We start from the raw sequence: 16,931 nt of genomic DNA, 5'->3' as shown, positions 1-16,931 counted from the left end.
CAGTTAATACATATATATATATAATTTTTCATATTCTTTTCCATATGGTTATCACAGTGAGTTGATTTTTTATATAGAAAAGCAATTTATTGCATTATATGCACTTACACAGTTAGTCAAGGAGAGTAACAGGCCTGCTGGTGAAACAGGTCACCCAAAATAGAGATGGTATTAAACTAGTGGTCGAGGACTAACTCCTTTTAAAAAAAAAAAAAGCAACTCCTATCCAGGATTAATTTAATTTTTAATTTTTAGAACAAATACAAGCTATTGATTCATTCTTCTCAACTTAACTGAACAGTCTACCTGTGGTATAATTGTCAGGTAAAGGCATACATCCTTACAACTTCGTGGTCAAAATTTTTTTTAAAAACACCATTTCACAGAAAGGAGAGAAACAATATGAAAACAGCTCAAGAAATACACTAACACGCAAAAATATATGGGGAAGGAGGAACACGTTTTGACTTAACTGAAGAAACTGAGAGGAGACTCGTCTATGTAAGGAAATGTGCATCCTAGAAAAGTTCAGCATGTAGGAATTTGTATGACTTGAATCTCCCCTATTTCCTGAATAAAAACAACATCTTGTAGTATTTATACTTCATGGCTCAGACACCTACCTCACTTGGCTCTATTTCTTACTCACTCTAGCCTTTACTTAAATGAGTCTGAAAAACTTGGGGCTATAGCATAAGAAGAAAAATAACCACACACTGTATTCCCCCTTTTGTGGCTACTTTTAGACCTCTATTACTAGAAAACTCCTAAAGAAAATTTAAATATAAGTCTGTGGCTTTGCTGAATCAAGAAGCCCCCAGTTAATATTTAGAAAACACCTTCTGTTTGAACTAATAACATTGTTGATAGAACTTATTATAGAGGGATAACCAAACAAAGTCTCTGTCTCAAAACCAGTGTTAAATCAATCTCAGAGTTGAAAGGAAGAAAAGGGGAGTCTAAAGATCACAAATGCAGACATGATCTAAATCCTTGTCCTTCTGGACCCATGCTTCCTTCAGGGTCTTCATCATTATAAATGTTCTCTGCCATTTGCCACACTTGCATGATATTGTCTTCTGATATAGAACAAATCACCCGAGGTTCATTGGGAGTCTAGAAGAAATCAGATATCTTGGCAGTGTGACCACCATGAATAAACAACAACTCTGGTGGCCCATCTTCTGGGGATTGTTCCTCTCCAATTTTACTTACATCCCAGACATTCAGTCTTTGATCAATACCATTGGAAGCCAAAATAGTCTCATTGTGAGGTGACCACTGAACCTGGACTATTTCATCCTTATGTGATTCAAAGGAATCCAACTTAAGTTTCAGATTTCTCAGATCCCACAGGGCAACAGTTTTGTCAGCTGATCTGTGGCAAGAATGAGCTCACTATAAGGACTGAAAGAAAGGCAGTTCACTTCAGCAATGTGAGCATCAACTGAGTGGCTTGGTTTGGAAGTACTGTTTGAAGGAGTATCCCAGATCATGAGTTTCTGATCATCAGCAACTGACCCAAAGAGGGACTCATGGAGCAGATGCCAGGAGATAACCTCTACTACTGCTGTGTGCTCTGTAAAGATGGTCTTCACATCCACACTTTCCCTTCCTTTGGAACAGCACTTATGTCCCACAGGCAGATGGTGTGGTCATCTGAAGCACTCAGTAAGTGCCCACTGAGATTTGGGTTCCAAGAAAGCCCGTAGCCTTCCTTCTGATGTCCACGGAGGCACAAGTCTGGGTTGCACTCTCCAGAAGGGTCTGGTTTAGCAGGATATTTTGAATAGTCAAAAGCAAGAACATCACTGGATGGATTCTTTGTTGCAATGATGCAAGGGTTCTGGGGCATATAGCATGCACTGTTTACCTCTCCTTCATGGCTGATCTTGATTTCTATTTCAATTTTTCCACTAACTGAGCCAAAACCTCCAAATTCTCCTTTTTCACTGTTGTAGTGTGAAGCATCAAACTGAGCATCATCATTAGGGAGCTGCACGCTGACTGTCACAAGGTGGTTTTGTTCATCTGACAAGTGTGTCCCCAGGACGAGTCGGTGAATACTGAATTCTTTCCCTTCTGGTCTGGTTACATTTGGAAGCCACTGTGCAGTTAGGCTAGGCCACTCCAGAGCATGGATCATCACCAAGTTGTAAAGAAAAGGGGTGTTCTTTTTCCATATTTTATATTCTTCGTTGATCACACATTCTTCTACTGCATCATCAAAGGTGCTTCCTTGTTGGCCATGCCGAGTAGGCAAGCCAGCGGGGATCCCAGGGTTGAGCACTGCAGGAGCCTGCGGGCACTTGCTCTGCGCATGTAGCCTCTCTTTGTCCCCAGTGAGCTGATTTTTATGTCATATAATTACTTGCAGATGGAATTTAAAAACACCAAGAGTCTATGTGAAGGAAATTAAAGTCTTCAAACAGTTATTGAGCACTCTTATGGGCAAGGCATTGCCCTAAGCATTATAAGGGAAACACAGTGAACAAGCATATGCTCCTGACAAGAGCAACAAAGCTACTCAAAGGGGGAAAACAGCCTTCAGAATTAGAACCAAATATAGGTTTTAGAGTTTGGTGGCCAGTTTTTTCCTAAATACCATGTGAGATTAAAAAAACTCACAGAGGCCTAGAATATTTCTCAGAGAGGAACTGATTTAAAAAAAAAAAAAAAAGAATCAAGAAAATCAGATTCCTGGGGGGCAGAAAACCCTATGCCACTTCTTGCATTCTCCCAAACAGATTTGAAGTTCATACCAACACACAGAGCACAGGGGACTGGGGAAGACCACCTGGTCAACTGCCACAAAACAGGTGGCCACTCATTCCCTCAGTCAACCCACAAACATTCTTCTAGAACCAATATTGAGCTGTGCACTCTGCTAGAGCTTAGATACAGGCACTGTTAAGATGCATTCACTCCTTCAAGGAGTGTATAACCTACATACATGTAAATAAATAATTTCCATGCAGTCTAATAATTATAGTAATTAGTAAGTATCCAGTGCTATGAGAATGTCAATAGAGTGGCAATCAGAGATTTTCACACAGGAGGTGGACTTGGAGCTGAATTACGAATGATGAGTTTGAGTGTTGGGATCAGATGTAGAGAGTATTTTAAGCAGGAAGTTGAAGGACGTAGAAGCATGCAAGAGTCTGGTGTGTTTGAATGATAATAGTGTTTCATAGAGTATGTGTGAGAGAGTGGCAGGGGATGAGCCTAGCCTGGAGAGAGACCATGATAAGTCTTAAATGCCATGTGTAAGCTGAGATATTATGCTGCTAGTGATGGGAAACTATTTCAGGGTTTTAAGAAGGATGTCACAGAATCATATTTGCCTTGTAAGAGAACCATTAGATCAACACTAGGGAATGTAGTAGAGGAGGATAGAGAAGAAACCAATTAGTGATTTGTTGGCACCATTTGAGCAAGATGAGTCACCTCTGCTGTGCTCTGCCTAAATTCTTGAATTATCATCACAATAAATAAATGCTGTTTTACATTCCTAAATTTGGAGTGTGTTACCTGTTAATAAATGACCAGAATATGTGACTTACAATCTTGTGAGTTACTTGTAGCTAGGACTAAATAGTGGAGAAGGCAATAGCACCCTACTCCAGTACTTTTGCCTAGAAAATCCCATGGACGGAGGACCCTGGTAGGCTGCAGTCCATGGGGTCGCTAGAGTCGGACACGACTGAGTGACTTCACTTTCACTTTTCACTTTCATGCATTGGAGAAGGAAATGGCAACCCACTCCAGTGTTCTTGCCTGGAGAATCCCGGGGACGGGGAAGCCTGGTGGGCTGCTGTCTCTGGGATTGCACAGAGTTGGACACGACTGAAGCAACTTAGCAGCAGCAGGACTAAATAGTATTCATTTCTCTGCCCCTAGCCTTAGTGCATTTCACATAGGAAGCACCAATATTGTTTATTCAGTGAATTGAATGGATGTTTAGATGCCTGCATGGGGTGTTTGCAAGCTTCCATTATAATTAAGCCTCCAAATCTAAGTATCTCTACCTCAAATGTAAGAAAGAATGATCTCTGACCTCTCCGAAGGTGTGTGGAGCCCTTTTGACAGGAGAGAGCCATGTATAACACACAGAGACCCCAGCCCCTGGTTGTGCTTCTTGACAAGAGGAACTGGTCAGTGACTCTCCCAAGGAGCACTGTAGAATTGTGCTTGTTTTTTTTTTCTTTTTGACCATGCTATGTGGCATTCGGGATCTTAGTTCCTCACCTAGGGATTGACCCCAGGCCCTCTGCAGTGGAAGCATGGAATCCTAACCATTGGTCCTCCAGGGAAGTCTGTGGAGGACTGTGCTTTAATAATAGCAAATGCTCACATAAGACTTGCTGTGTATCAGGCACTTTGGTAAGCATTTTGCAAAGATTAATCCATTTAATATTCATAAGTCTATGAGATAAGTACTATTATAATCCCTATTTTACATATACAAAAAATATGACATGGAAATACTAAGTAATTTGCACAAGATCACACAGCTAGCAAGTGACAGTTGAAATCCAGGCAACCTGCCCCTGGTGACCATGATGCTTTTATTCATGATGCTGTCCTCTTCTTTAAGAAGAATCATGCTGTTACCTGTGACCCCACCCATTTGGGAATGATAATTTTTGGTAAAGAAGAAAAGAAAAATACTAGTCTCTGTGACCTTAGACAAGATGTAAACTTTTTGTGCTCTTAAATGTTGAATTTAGTAATTCACTTTCACTTTAAGCAAATAATAAAATTTCTTTTTTTTAGATTCCATGAGAAATGATATTTTGTAAGTATCAAATTGTGATATTATTAACAATCACTCTTGATACAAGTAAAATTTTCTCATATTGTATCTGAATAAGTTATCAGAGTGTCTGTGGGGGCATAAGAAGGTCTCCTTCCCTGAAAGCCATTAACCTAAGCCTAGTTATCGAGTCCCATTGAATTCTAAATGCATTTTCCAATTTTTAAATCTAGGAACAAAACTCTGATATTGCAGGTAATTAAATTCATTCTGAGAAAAATATGTCCATGTGGGTTAAATTGCCAGCATTTGAACAGAATACTAATAACAAACTGTGGGAAGTTTTATTGGTTACTTTGAGCTTTGAGTAAACACTGACCTATTTCAAATAACCCTGTGACTCATCTGCAAAGCTGCAGATCACAAGTACAGCATTTAAATGGAGACACAAATGCCAGAGTGTAGAGATTTTCCTCACTTCAATGACTGCACTTCCTAAATCAGAAAACCTTCTAATTTGAGGTTTACCAAAAATAGCACTGGTACATATGGAGCCACAAATCAACAGTTTCCATAAATAGTCAAGATTTTGTCAAAGACCCAGTTCTAGAACTAAAATTTTATATAATAATTGACCATGTTTTGGTGTCAAAAAAAATTTCAATCACCATTCTAGTGCCATAAAAAGAAATCTAAAATGGGCTATTTCTATTTTTGCTCATGATTAAATATAGTAGTCAAGATTTTTAAATTATTCCAATGTTGTACAGGGAAAAAAATTGCAAAGAGCTAAGAAAGTAATATTTTCAAGAAAGTAGGCCTCCCAATATCATAAGGAGGTAGTCACAAAATAAGAAGGGTGCAGTAGAGAGACCGAGTAAGAATTTGTGCCAAATGGAAGACATCTATGTCAGCATAAAAAATATTTGTGGACAATTAGAAGCAAATGTCATCTTCTAGGTATTACAATAAATGCACTTTGCCACTGTCCACATTTACCAGTTCCCCCTTGTCTTCTCCAATCTTGTCTGATTTCCTTCAGATATTCTCTATGTCAAACCAAAGAAAAGCAATTTCCTACAACAAATACACTCAAATTTCTACCTCCAGTGCAGATGATTAGGAAAGTGAAAGACATTTATAGATTTCAGTGAGGAAAAGCAATACCATGGAAGGAAAAATAGACCCAACCAAAGCACAGCAATCATCAAGCTCTGTGACTTTGTACATGTCATCTAACCTCTTAGGACCACAGTCTTCTCCTCTGGAAACGAATTGACACCTTCCTTTCTCGCATACTGTTTTGAAGATTAAATGAGATTATCTCAGTGAAACCCATTGAGTCATAAACCACGCACTATGAACATGTCAAGCTGTCATACAGTATCTTTTTAAATACAGTGTTATTAAACTCTCTGCAAAGAATGTGCGATCGAAAACCTGTTATTTCTCTGCCAAAAGGGGGGATTTGCAAGTGTTTGTGAGCTGTTATAGGCAAAGAAGCATCAGAAATGAAATTTTCCCCTTGATGCAGTCAGAGGATAGAAAAAGAAGTTAACCAGGAATGGCAGTTATTTAATGTTTACTGAGTATAACTTATTGCTTTGAAAGGATCATATCACCTTTGTTTCACCTAAATCCACCTCTGCTCCAACAATGACAATTATCCTATGCTTTGGAAAACACCAATCTGGTGAATTCTTGTAATTCTAGAGGTAGAATTCCATGGGTTCTGTTGCTAAATGATTTAACCAAAGCCACAATTTTAGTCAGGTGTGAAATTGGACTAGAAAGTATAAGATGCTTAGTGTCTTTAGCTCTCCTAACCACTGAAGCCCACAGTCCACTAAGTTGCACATCATTTCTCAGTTTTTATTAAGTGACAAACTACATACCAGTGACAGACAGATCCTTCAAAAGTTAATGACCTCAGGGAACTGGGATTTCATTACAAACGGTTAGCAATAGAAAACAGATTTTGGGTTGTTGTCAGAATTAAACACCTGCAGATGAATGGTTGGATCTATCAAGTGGCTAATCAGAAGAGTCTCTTCTGTTGTTAATCATGTGTAACATTTATGTACACTTTATATTGCAAAAATCTCTAGACTCACCCACACAGGTTACCTGTCAAGTAGACATATGCCCGGGTATATATCATGTCTTGACTCTTCCAGAAAATCAATTGGTTATGAGTGTGTATATCTCATTTATCTCTGTAGCTTTAGCATTCATCACAATGTCTGGCACTAAATAGATACCACTAAAACGAAGATCATGGCATCTGGTCCCATCACTTCATGGGAAATAGATGGGGAAACAGTGTCAGACTTTATTTTGGGGGGCTCCAAAATCACTGCAGATGGTGACTGCAGCCATGAAATTAAAAGACGCTTACTCCTTGGAAGAAAAGTTATGACCAACCTAGATAGCATATTCAAAAGCAGAGACATTACTTTGCCAACAAAGGTTCATCTAGTCAAGGCTATGGTTTTTCCAGTGGTCATGTATGGATGTGAGAGGTGGACTGTGAAGAAAGCTGAGTGCCGAAGAATTGATGCTTTTGAACTGTGGTGTTGGAGAAGACTCTTGAGAGTCCCTTGGACTACAAGGAAATCCAACCAGTCCATTCTGAAGGAGATCAGCCCTGGGATTTCTTTGGAAGGAATGATGCTAAAGCTGAAACTCCAGTTATTTGGGCACCTCATGCGAAGAAGAGTTGACTCATTGGAAAAGATTCTGATGCTGGGAAGGATTGGGGGCAGGAGGAGAAGGGGACAACAGAGGATGAGATGGCTGGATGGCATCACTGACTCGATGGACGTGAGTCTGAGTGAACTCTGGGAGTTGGTGATGGACAGGGAGGCCTGGTGTGCTGCGATTCATGGCATCGCAAAGAGGTGGACACAAATGAGCTACTGAACTGAACTGAAGCAATTGTCGAGTGAATATGAACGAATGAATGAATGGCTTCAAACTGGTCTACACCTAAAGCTATGGAGTCCTATGGAATAATTCGGTAATATTGTGAGAATTTGGTATCATTTTTCAACTTTATCTGGGTCATTCTCTTTTTCTAAATGTGTATGTTCATGATATAAATCTTCCTGTGGGGCAAAAGGGGTAACACAATCCTCCATTGAGCTGAGTGACATTCCAGGGTCCTTGGAATAAATCTGTCATTGGGAATGCACTCACCTCAAAGTAGGGCCACCATAGTATCCAGCCTAGTGAGTCTAAGTGAATCTTCAATCCAGGGACACAGCAGGTCAGTGATATCATAATTTCCTGCGTAATCCACCGTGATGAAGAGAGGTGTACACCAAGAGGTGTACAAGTACACTTGCATTGCACTCGGTGTCATATGAGGCAGGATGGTGGAGTAGAAAGAGCACTAGACAAGGAATCAGAAGAATTGGGTTCTGGTTCTGGTTTTGCACTTGTTTTTCTAATGGTCTTAAGTAACTGGCTTTTTCTGGCTACGTTGTTCTTCCCTCTTGAGTTGGACAAATCTCTTGCCTATCAAGTTTTTTGTAGGTACCAAATGAGATAATAATTATAGTATGCTATTTTATCTAGGAGTTGGTACTTCTTGTGTGAAGGTGGTTTGTCAATTGTAAAAGATAGCCAAATTATGATAATTTTGTCCCTAGTCCTTAGGAACAGTTTTATCTTCCTGATTTGGAATAGTATCTATCAATATAAAGTGGATTTTCATTCCAGCTATTTGATGCCTGGTGGAGGTAGCCCATTCTCACCAGTCTATTGATAAAAGAGTTAAAATTAGTTGTGATTGTTCCATATTCAAGAGATAATTGAGCTTTGACTGATAATGATGCACCTTCCTTGCTTTAATTCACTCTTCTATAATACAAGAACTATCTTTTAATAAAGTAGTCAATATGATCAGGCTTTTGTTGGCAAACAACACAGTAAAAGGACCTGAATTGTGAACCAGATCAGCTACTATCTCCATGGTATGATTTTAGAGGAAACTTAAGTCCTATTTCTCCTCATTCATTGATATTCAAAAATCCCTCATTGAGATAAATTTTTTCTTTCCACAGTTGGACATGAAGTTGAAATTTAAATCTCCTTCAAATAAGTAATATAGTAAGTTTTTACCAAGATGCAAAGGATTAATTGAAGGTATTTTTTGATAACAGCACTTGAGCAAGAGGGCATTAGATATATGCCATATAAAAGAAAAAAAGGGAGAACCATCAGTTCAGTTCAGTTCAGTCGCTCAGTCGTGTCCGACTCTTTGCGACCCCATGAATCGCAGCACGCCAGGCCTCCCTGTCCATCACCAACTCCCAGAGTTCACTCAGACTCACATCCTTCCAGTCAGTGATGCCATCCAGCCATCTCATCCTCTGTGGTCCCCTTCTCCTCCTGCCCCCAATCCCTCCCAGCATCAGAGTCTTTTCCAATGAGTCAACTCTTCGCATGAGGTGGCCAAATTACTGGAGTTTCAGCTTTAGCATCATTCCTTCCAAAGAAGTCCCAGGGCTGATCTCCTTTAGAATGGACTAAAAGTTACCAAATCTATCTTCTTACTTTACTCATTTAAGTACTGAGATTTAAAAATGGATTTATTTTTAAATGTACTTTCTAAAAAAGATTATCACAGAATAACTGCTGTGGGAAAAAAATACTGGAAGAAAAAGCTCCTATCTAAAATAAACGTTTTCTTGTATTCTATACTTGTCAAAAATATGTACTAGATAGGATCTGAGTTAACTCATTTTCAACATGTTTTTTCACTACAGACTTATAAATGAATCTTTGAGGGACCAGCTATTGGTAACCATCCAGAAGACTTTCACATATACTCGAACCCAAGCTCAGCACCTCTTCATCATCCTCATGGAGTGCATGAAGAAGAAAGAACTGGTAGGTAACAGTGTGTCTGTGAGTGGCAGAGACCTCCCCATACCCCTTCTCTCTGTTTAACCATTTTCTTGAACCACACATCAATTGTTTCTCCTTTCCAGCCAAGCTCACAACCATCCTCAGGCTCCACTGGCTCCTGTAGCTTCCTCCCCTCAATAGCTGAGACATTGTGTTTTCTGGCCGGATTTAATGAAGTGTGGGCACAGGGTTCTAGCATCTTTTGCTACTGAAGCTCGCCCAAATGCTCTGATTGCCTCAGTGCAATGAGGTGAGGAGAGAACATAGGTTTCCTCCCAGAGAATGCTTCCACTGATCCTCTTAGGTTTAGGGTTTCACTTGGCTTGTGAGTTGTGAATTACTGATGTGCTTAGTATCTTAGTATCATCGATCTTAGTGGCTCAGGGTACAGGTTAATCTGTTCATGTGTATAGGTAGAAAATGAAGAAATGTACTCAAGGAAGTTTGGAAATTTCTATAATTTCGAAAGTGCCCTTCATAGCTACTGAAGAAGCATTTCTCACATCTCAGGAAAATGTCTTAGAAATGTGCCATCACAGGGACCTTCAGTTAGGGTGAGCAGAAATAGCAGGAGTTAACACTGAAGGAGCCCTTGCTATGTGCCAGGCAGAGTGCCAAATCATTCCACGTATTAACTCATGTGATCTTAGCAACTGTCCCAGTGTGAGAGGTACAGCCGTTACTCTCACCTTCTAGATGAGAAAACTCCAAGTCACCTGATGAGTAAATCAGGAACTAGACTGAAAACCAATGGTATTTCATCTCTGTGGTAAGTATTTTTATTCAGAAATTGTCTCGTTGAAACGAAGGTAGTGCATCATCCACTCAAGGTCTATTCGTGGCGGGCCTCAGTGAGATGAGATTATTCTCAAAGGCCATGGGAGCCTACCCGCTGATGAGGAGGTAGAGGAGCGGTTCACCCCTGAGCAGTGTTCTCACTCAGGCTGGGACAATCTCAAGCCTGCTGAGCATCCTAGAATGGTTATCCCTGCAGACATGAGGGTGCACTGCTCCTCCAGAGGGGCACCAGGGCCAGACCCTAAAAGGATCAGCTGTGAGGCAGGGCATGTGAGAGGAACTGGAGTGAGCTGCCTGCATCCAGTTCCCCAGTAGACTACAGGCTCCCCAGACCTGGGCTGGAACCATCTTGTTCACAACAGTGTCCCTATGTATGCAACAGTGGCTGGCACACAGTGGTGCTCACTGAGGCTGCCAGGAAGGAGGGAAGGAGGTGATTTCTCAATTTAAAGAACTAAATATTTAGAAAAAAAAAATCTGACTCAAATAAACAAGACCAAACTCCAGAAAGCATCACATAGCCCTTGTGAAAAGCCTTTCAGCAGCTTCTAGGTTTAGCATGAAAGGAGTGAGGTGAGGAGAATGGGACAGTACCTCTAATTCTTGAGTACCTGACCTAAGTAGTCTGGCTGCCCCATATACAGAAGCCCGCATGGAGATCAGGTTCAGAATCATGACTGCCAGCATCCCAGGAGAGCCTCTATCAATCCTGAAAGTGCTACTGCCATCCTCCCATCTTGGAGGCAGTTATCTCACAAGCTATTAGTCTGTGTTTCCTCCACTTTTAAGAGGGGCATGAAACTCTGAGCTTCTGTCTGCTACAGAAGGGATTTTCTCCTGACTATTAATGATTTTACAGTGCTAAGGTCAGTGACTATGAAAGCTTACCAGAACCCTGCATTTCAGCAGTCCTCCAAGTTTCCTAGAAAGGCAGTCAGGCTCAAAATTCTAAGAACTAGTTGGAAATCATAAAACCAAATGAGGCTGGATGTACTTTTCTGGGTATTTTATAGGACTGTTCCCTGGGATTCTTTGTTTGGTAATTGTCTTGTTGCTTAATCGTGGTCTCTGCTGAAATGTCAACTGTATTTTATGGTGACATATTCATTGTAAGAAATATGAGGTATCCCTAGCTCTAGACTAAGGACATGTGATCTTAACAAGCAGTAAGTTGTCCTGATCTCCATCCACATCTGGGCAGAAATTAGGATTTTTAAAATCATAAGTGTAATTAATTTCCAGTTTTGAAGGACTGCATGTATGGATAGTACTAGATGCTTTAGAAAGGAGGTGGGAGGAGCTCGGCATGATTTTTCTCCTTTTGAAGGAAGTAGGGGAGGGAACAGAGGCTGAAGAGTTGTGGGGATGTGTGCACAACCAGGACAAGCCACGCCAGGGCTCTCCTGCTGCAGAGCCCAGGTATCTCCTCCTCATCACACAACAGCAAGCATCTTTCAAGTTGCTTTTGTTTTCTTTTTTTCTTATTTAGGTGGTCTAAAGTTTTTATGGGACTTCCCTTGTGTTTTTACTCCTGGATTAGATATTTAATCCATCTAGTATTCGGTACAGAGTTTCCTTGCAACTTTTTAAAAGTTGAAGTATAGTTGATTTCTAGTATTTCAGGTGTACAGCAAAATGATTCATTTTTATATATATAATGTATATATATATATATCTTGTATACATATGTATAAAGAATTTTCAGATTCTTTCCCATTATAGTTTGCTACAAGATATTGAATATAGTTCCTTGTGCTATACAGTAGGTCCTTGTTGTTTATTTTATATATAGTAGTGTGTATCTGTTGATCCCTGTTATCCCTCCTCCCCTTTCCTCTTTGGTAACCATAAGTTTGTTTTCTATCTGTGAGTCCATTTCTGTTTTATAAATAAGTTCCTTTATATCATATTTTAGATTCCACATGTAAGTGCTAGCACATAGTATTTGTCTTTCTCTTTCTGACTTACTTTGCTGACTATGATCATCTCTAGGTCCGTTCACATTGCTGATGGCATCATTTCATTCTTTCTATGGCTGAGTAATATTCTGCTGTATATTTGTACCACATCTTTAACCATTCATCCCTCAGTGGACACTTAGGTTGCTTCCATGTCATGAATATTGTAAATAATGCTGCTGTGAACACTAGGGTGCATGTTTCTTTTTGAATTAGTATTTTTGTCTTTTCTGGGTATATGCCCAGGAGTGGGATTGCTGAATCATATAGTAGCTCTATTTTTAGTCTTTTAAGGAACCTCCTTGCTGTTCTCCATAGTGGCTATACCAGTTTACATTCCCACCAACTAGTGTAGGAAGGTTCCTCTTCAAATTTCTTTTGATTCCCTTTATGAATGAAGTGGGATGTCATATCCTGAAGTCAGTCTAACCATTCATTTCCAAGTTCAATTTAAGGATTTGGTTCTAGAGCTGTTCTTACGTCTTTCTCATCCCAGCATCCTATTTACAGTGTCATAAAGACCTGCACTACAGATGCATATTTAGCTTGTCAAATCAGGCCTCTGGGCTATGTGGCCTCATGGAAAATATGCCTTGTTGGGCCCTTTGTATGAGTACTTCCTACACACTTCATATTGTTCCTGAAAAAAAAATCACTTCTACTCTGCTTATTTCCAAACTTGGGTCCAAACACCTCAGATCCTGTCATCTTCTGAGAAGATATATCCTTCTAGAAACCAACCCATGAGCTAAATCCCATCACTGTTATCTAGGAAAAAATTAAAATAAAAGCAATAAAAACTTTCCACAGCAACATAGTAATTTGGGGTCAAATGTAAGGGGTCAACGGTCCTCCACTTCCTTCTTCTCCAAAGGGATGTGGTCATAAAGAACATTAGGACAGGAAAAGAGGGCCCCAGTGGCTTAGCACACTCTGAGGCTGATTACATGTATAGAAAGCACAGAGCTTTTAGTTCCAGAGGACAGTGCCAGCTCCCTCCCTCTGCTGCTGCCTCTCGGAGCTCCCACCTGCCCTCTGAACTCCTGCAGAAGCTTCCCCCACATCCTCACTGCCAACCCACCAGCCTTAGCCTGGGCAGTACATTTTCTACAAACACTTTGTTGTGATGGAGTATTGATAGACTCAGCAATGTAAGCCCTATGATATGTGTGCCCCTAAACAAGTCATGGTGGAGGATAGCAGCTGCCTGGCTCCTTTTTTACAATCTTTCATTTCCACACTGATGGCTCCTCTAATTTGCTATCTTCCTTTCCCAGCTGCTGGACCTCCTAGGGACCAGTGCTATTCACTTTGCCACTGTTACCAAGTCTAAGCTTGCTTTGCCTGCAGCACAACAGGCCAATAAGTCTACAGATGAGGTGTTGGGGCAAGGAATACAACTTTATTTGGGAAGCAGCAGACTGAGAAGATGGCACACTAATGTCTCAAAATAACCATATTATCAGGGTCTGGATGTCAGGTTCTTTTATAAAACAGAGATGAGGGGGAAAGAGGAAGTAAAGCAAAAAGGCCATTAATCTAGCAAATATCTCCTGAAATGTCCAGCCATAGGGAGGGGATGTGTTAATTTCTTCCTTCCTATCCACTCATGGACAGGATCCAGAACAAAGGCATTTTGGTTTAACATTCAGGCAGAGATGCAGGGTTCCCCGAGGCCGATCTTTGTGTCTGTACAGCATCCTTTTAGTGAACAAAAGCTATGTGAAGCAAAGGTTCTGAAATAAAAGAAACAGACCCAACTTGGAGGCACAATTGGCTCTTCCCTGTAATACCACCACTTCCCAGTCACACCTGACAAATCATGTCTCCACTCAAAATTGATGCTGCTCTAAAATCCAAGTCCCACCCCCAAGTACAAGAATCTTTCCCCCCCTCCAACCATCACTTCATATCAAATTTGAATGCCAAGCTTCTCCATAATTCACTAGTCTAATACCAAATTCCTGAGATCATCCACATGAAATATACTTTCATCCACATAAAAGTATGTTTTAAAGTGTAGTTTTCTGTGTCCTATTCCTAGTTGATAGTCCAAACAGTCACTCCCAAAGCTGAGTCATTGTTTGTAATTCAGTTAGGTCTTCGGTCATAGTGAGCAATCTCTTTATTCATCTCTAGTCAGTGGATCAGAGAAGGCAATGGCGCCCACTCCAATACTCTTGCCTGGAAAATTCCATGGATGGAGGAGCCTAGTAGGCTGCAGTCCATGGGGTCGCTAACAGTCAGACATGACTGAGTGACTTCACTTTCACTTTTCACTTGCATGCATTGAAGGAAATGGCAATCCACTCCAGTATTCTTGCCTGGAGAATCCCAGGGATGGGGGAGCCTGGTGGGTGGCCGTCTATGGGGACGCACAGAGTCGACACGAATGAAGCGACTTAGCAGCAGCAGCAGTAGCAGTCAGTGGACACCCTCTCCTGTTCTCTACAATCATTGTTCTAAACCTCTTACATGTTACTCTGACTGCTTCTCAGGGTGTTTTGTAATGCATTTCAGAATGTTTATGGTATGGCAACATGAAGTTCCTTCTTTCTTATAGCTTGGTCTTATTTCCAAATAATGATTATAAAATCTGGAAGTAGATGTTGCAACTAGACTATTATGTTTATCCAGTCCATCAATTCAAGATGTATAGGACTGAAAATAAACTGATTTTTTAAGACATTAGTCAAGAATCTTCCAAGGATGTCTAGAGATATAGAAAAGAGGTAGTTTGGGGAGAATTGGAGGGGCCCTGGTATCTACCTTTATTTGGAAGATGATGGACAGAAACAACCTGAGAAGCTAAATTTAAGGAATAGGATCACTATTATGTCCCAGCAGCTGAAGGTGTAGCATCTCAATAGCATCATATTCTCACTTGGGTAGAGCACCTTCAGGCAAGGAAAAGCCAAGGACATAGAAAATGTGCTAATGGAATAAATTGAAGCAAAGATATTAGGTCATCAAGTTTGTGTCCTTTTCAGTAACTTCTCTGTAGCATTTGATGCTGTCAACTCCTCTTCCCTCTCCCACCTGAGAAGTCAGTGATGTTAGACTTTAGATTCTTTTTCTGATTCCTTGCCATTTCTCTTACAGTTCATTAATCTTTCTATTGCTAGCTCCTCTTCTTCCTCCTCATACTATAAAAAGAGATTTATCAAAGACCAGTTCTTGGCCGTTTCCCCTTTCATTTATTATTCTGACTTCAGTTATTTTGAGACAACTCCCAAATGCGTACATATCGAGCCTTGTCTTCCTCCAGGCTCCTTCATTTCCAGAGTCCATGCTTTCAAACATTGCCTCACTCTTCCTTTCTTAACCTATTGCTGTGCCCTATTAACCTGGTTCCCCCTAACCCAGTATCCCCCCATCAATCCATTTTATACACTGCAGGGATTTACAAACTTCTGTAAAGAGGCAGATGGTAAGTAGGTTAGGTTTTGTGTGCCCCAAACAGGTCTGTCACATATTTTTCTGTTTGTTTATTTGATTTTAAACAAACCTTTAAAATATAAGAACCATTCTAAGTTTATTGGCTATAGGAAAACAGACCAGGGGCCAAATTTGACCCTCAAATTACTGTTTGTTAACCCCTGCTGTATAGTACAGAGAAGGCAGTGGCACCCCACTCCAGTGTTCTTGCCTGGAGAATCCCAGGGACGGGAAAGCCTGGTGGGCTTCTGTCTATGGGGTCGCACAGAATTGGACACGACTGAAGTGACTTAGCAGCAGCAGCAGCAGCAGCTGTATAGTATTGCTAGACACTCTTGCTGGAGGATAGAACCAGTTCCATCAGTCCTTTGAATATGGAGTATAATGTGTTGCTTATAGTGCCAGTTTTATATTTCACCACTTTTTTACAGACCCCTCATACTAACCAAGCTAATTTTCTTGCAGTCCTTTTTTAATGTCCTACTTCCTTGAATTTGTTCAAGTGTAGAGCCCTCTCTTTAGCCATAGCCAGTTGCCAAACTCATGCACATATATGCACATACATGCACACATGTGCGTGCACACACACACACACCTAGAAGATACCTCACACCTTTATTTGTAACTCTCTTGTGGCATTTATTTGTACTTTTAAGTTATTTATATATATAAAAATATATATCCAGCTTTCCATGTAAGCTGTTAAGAGCAGAGTCTCTAATTTGTTATTCTGTTTCCCCTGCATTCACTATCCCTAACTGTGCTTATTGGATCCCAATAAACCTTTGTTTAATGGGTGTGAGTGAATGAATGAATTCAGATGAATATACATTAAGGCAGAGAGGTACATATTTAGAATCCACAAATTGCCCTAAAATCTTTACTAATACAGTGTCTTGTATCCTTAAGTTTTCATAGATTGGTTTATGGATGTACATTTGATTTGGGGCCAATTGCGTAAATTACTGGACCTAGGGGAGGTATCTCAGTATGGTGGTTATGAGGAACAAGCTCTCAAAACAGAAAAACCTATATTCAAATTCTGTCTATGAGTCACTACAGATGCA

At 40.4% G+C, this 16,931-nt stretch overlaps 1 protein-coding gene and 1 pseudogene across 14 annotated transcripts in view; one reads left to right on the top strand and one right to left on the bottom strand.

Annotated features, from left to right (window-relative positions):
- TRPM3 (transient receptor potential cation channel subfamily M member 3) overlaps nt 1-16,931 on the top strand; it is a 612,777-nt gene that overhangs the window by 403,742 nt on the left and 192,104 nt on the right. For all 14 annotated transcript variants that reach the window (XM_086415481.1, XM_086415480.1, XM_086415483.1 and 11 more), the window contains one exon: nt 9,529-9,652. In XM_086415481.1, the coding sequence (XP_086271607.1) occupies nt 9,529-9,652 (124 nt within the window). The remainder of the gene's footprint in view (nt 1-9,528; nt 9,653-16,931) is intronic.
- On the bottom strand, nt 967-2,161 carry LOC147367013 (histone-binding protein RBBP4 pseudogene; annotated as a pseudogene).

The sequence above is a fragment of the Bos grunniens genome, chromosome 8 (genome assembly GCF_055505025.1).
Source record: "Bos grunniens cultivar Pamir isolate PY7600 chromosome 8, Bosgru_T2T1.0, whole genome shotgun sequence".
Taxonomy (NCBI): domain Eukaryota; kingdom Metazoa; phylum Chordata; class Mammalia; order Artiodactyla; family Bovidae; genus Bos; species Bos grunniens.
The sequence above is the reverse complement of the archived record's forward strand: the minus strand, read 5'-3'. Positions and strand labels throughout refer to the sequence as shown.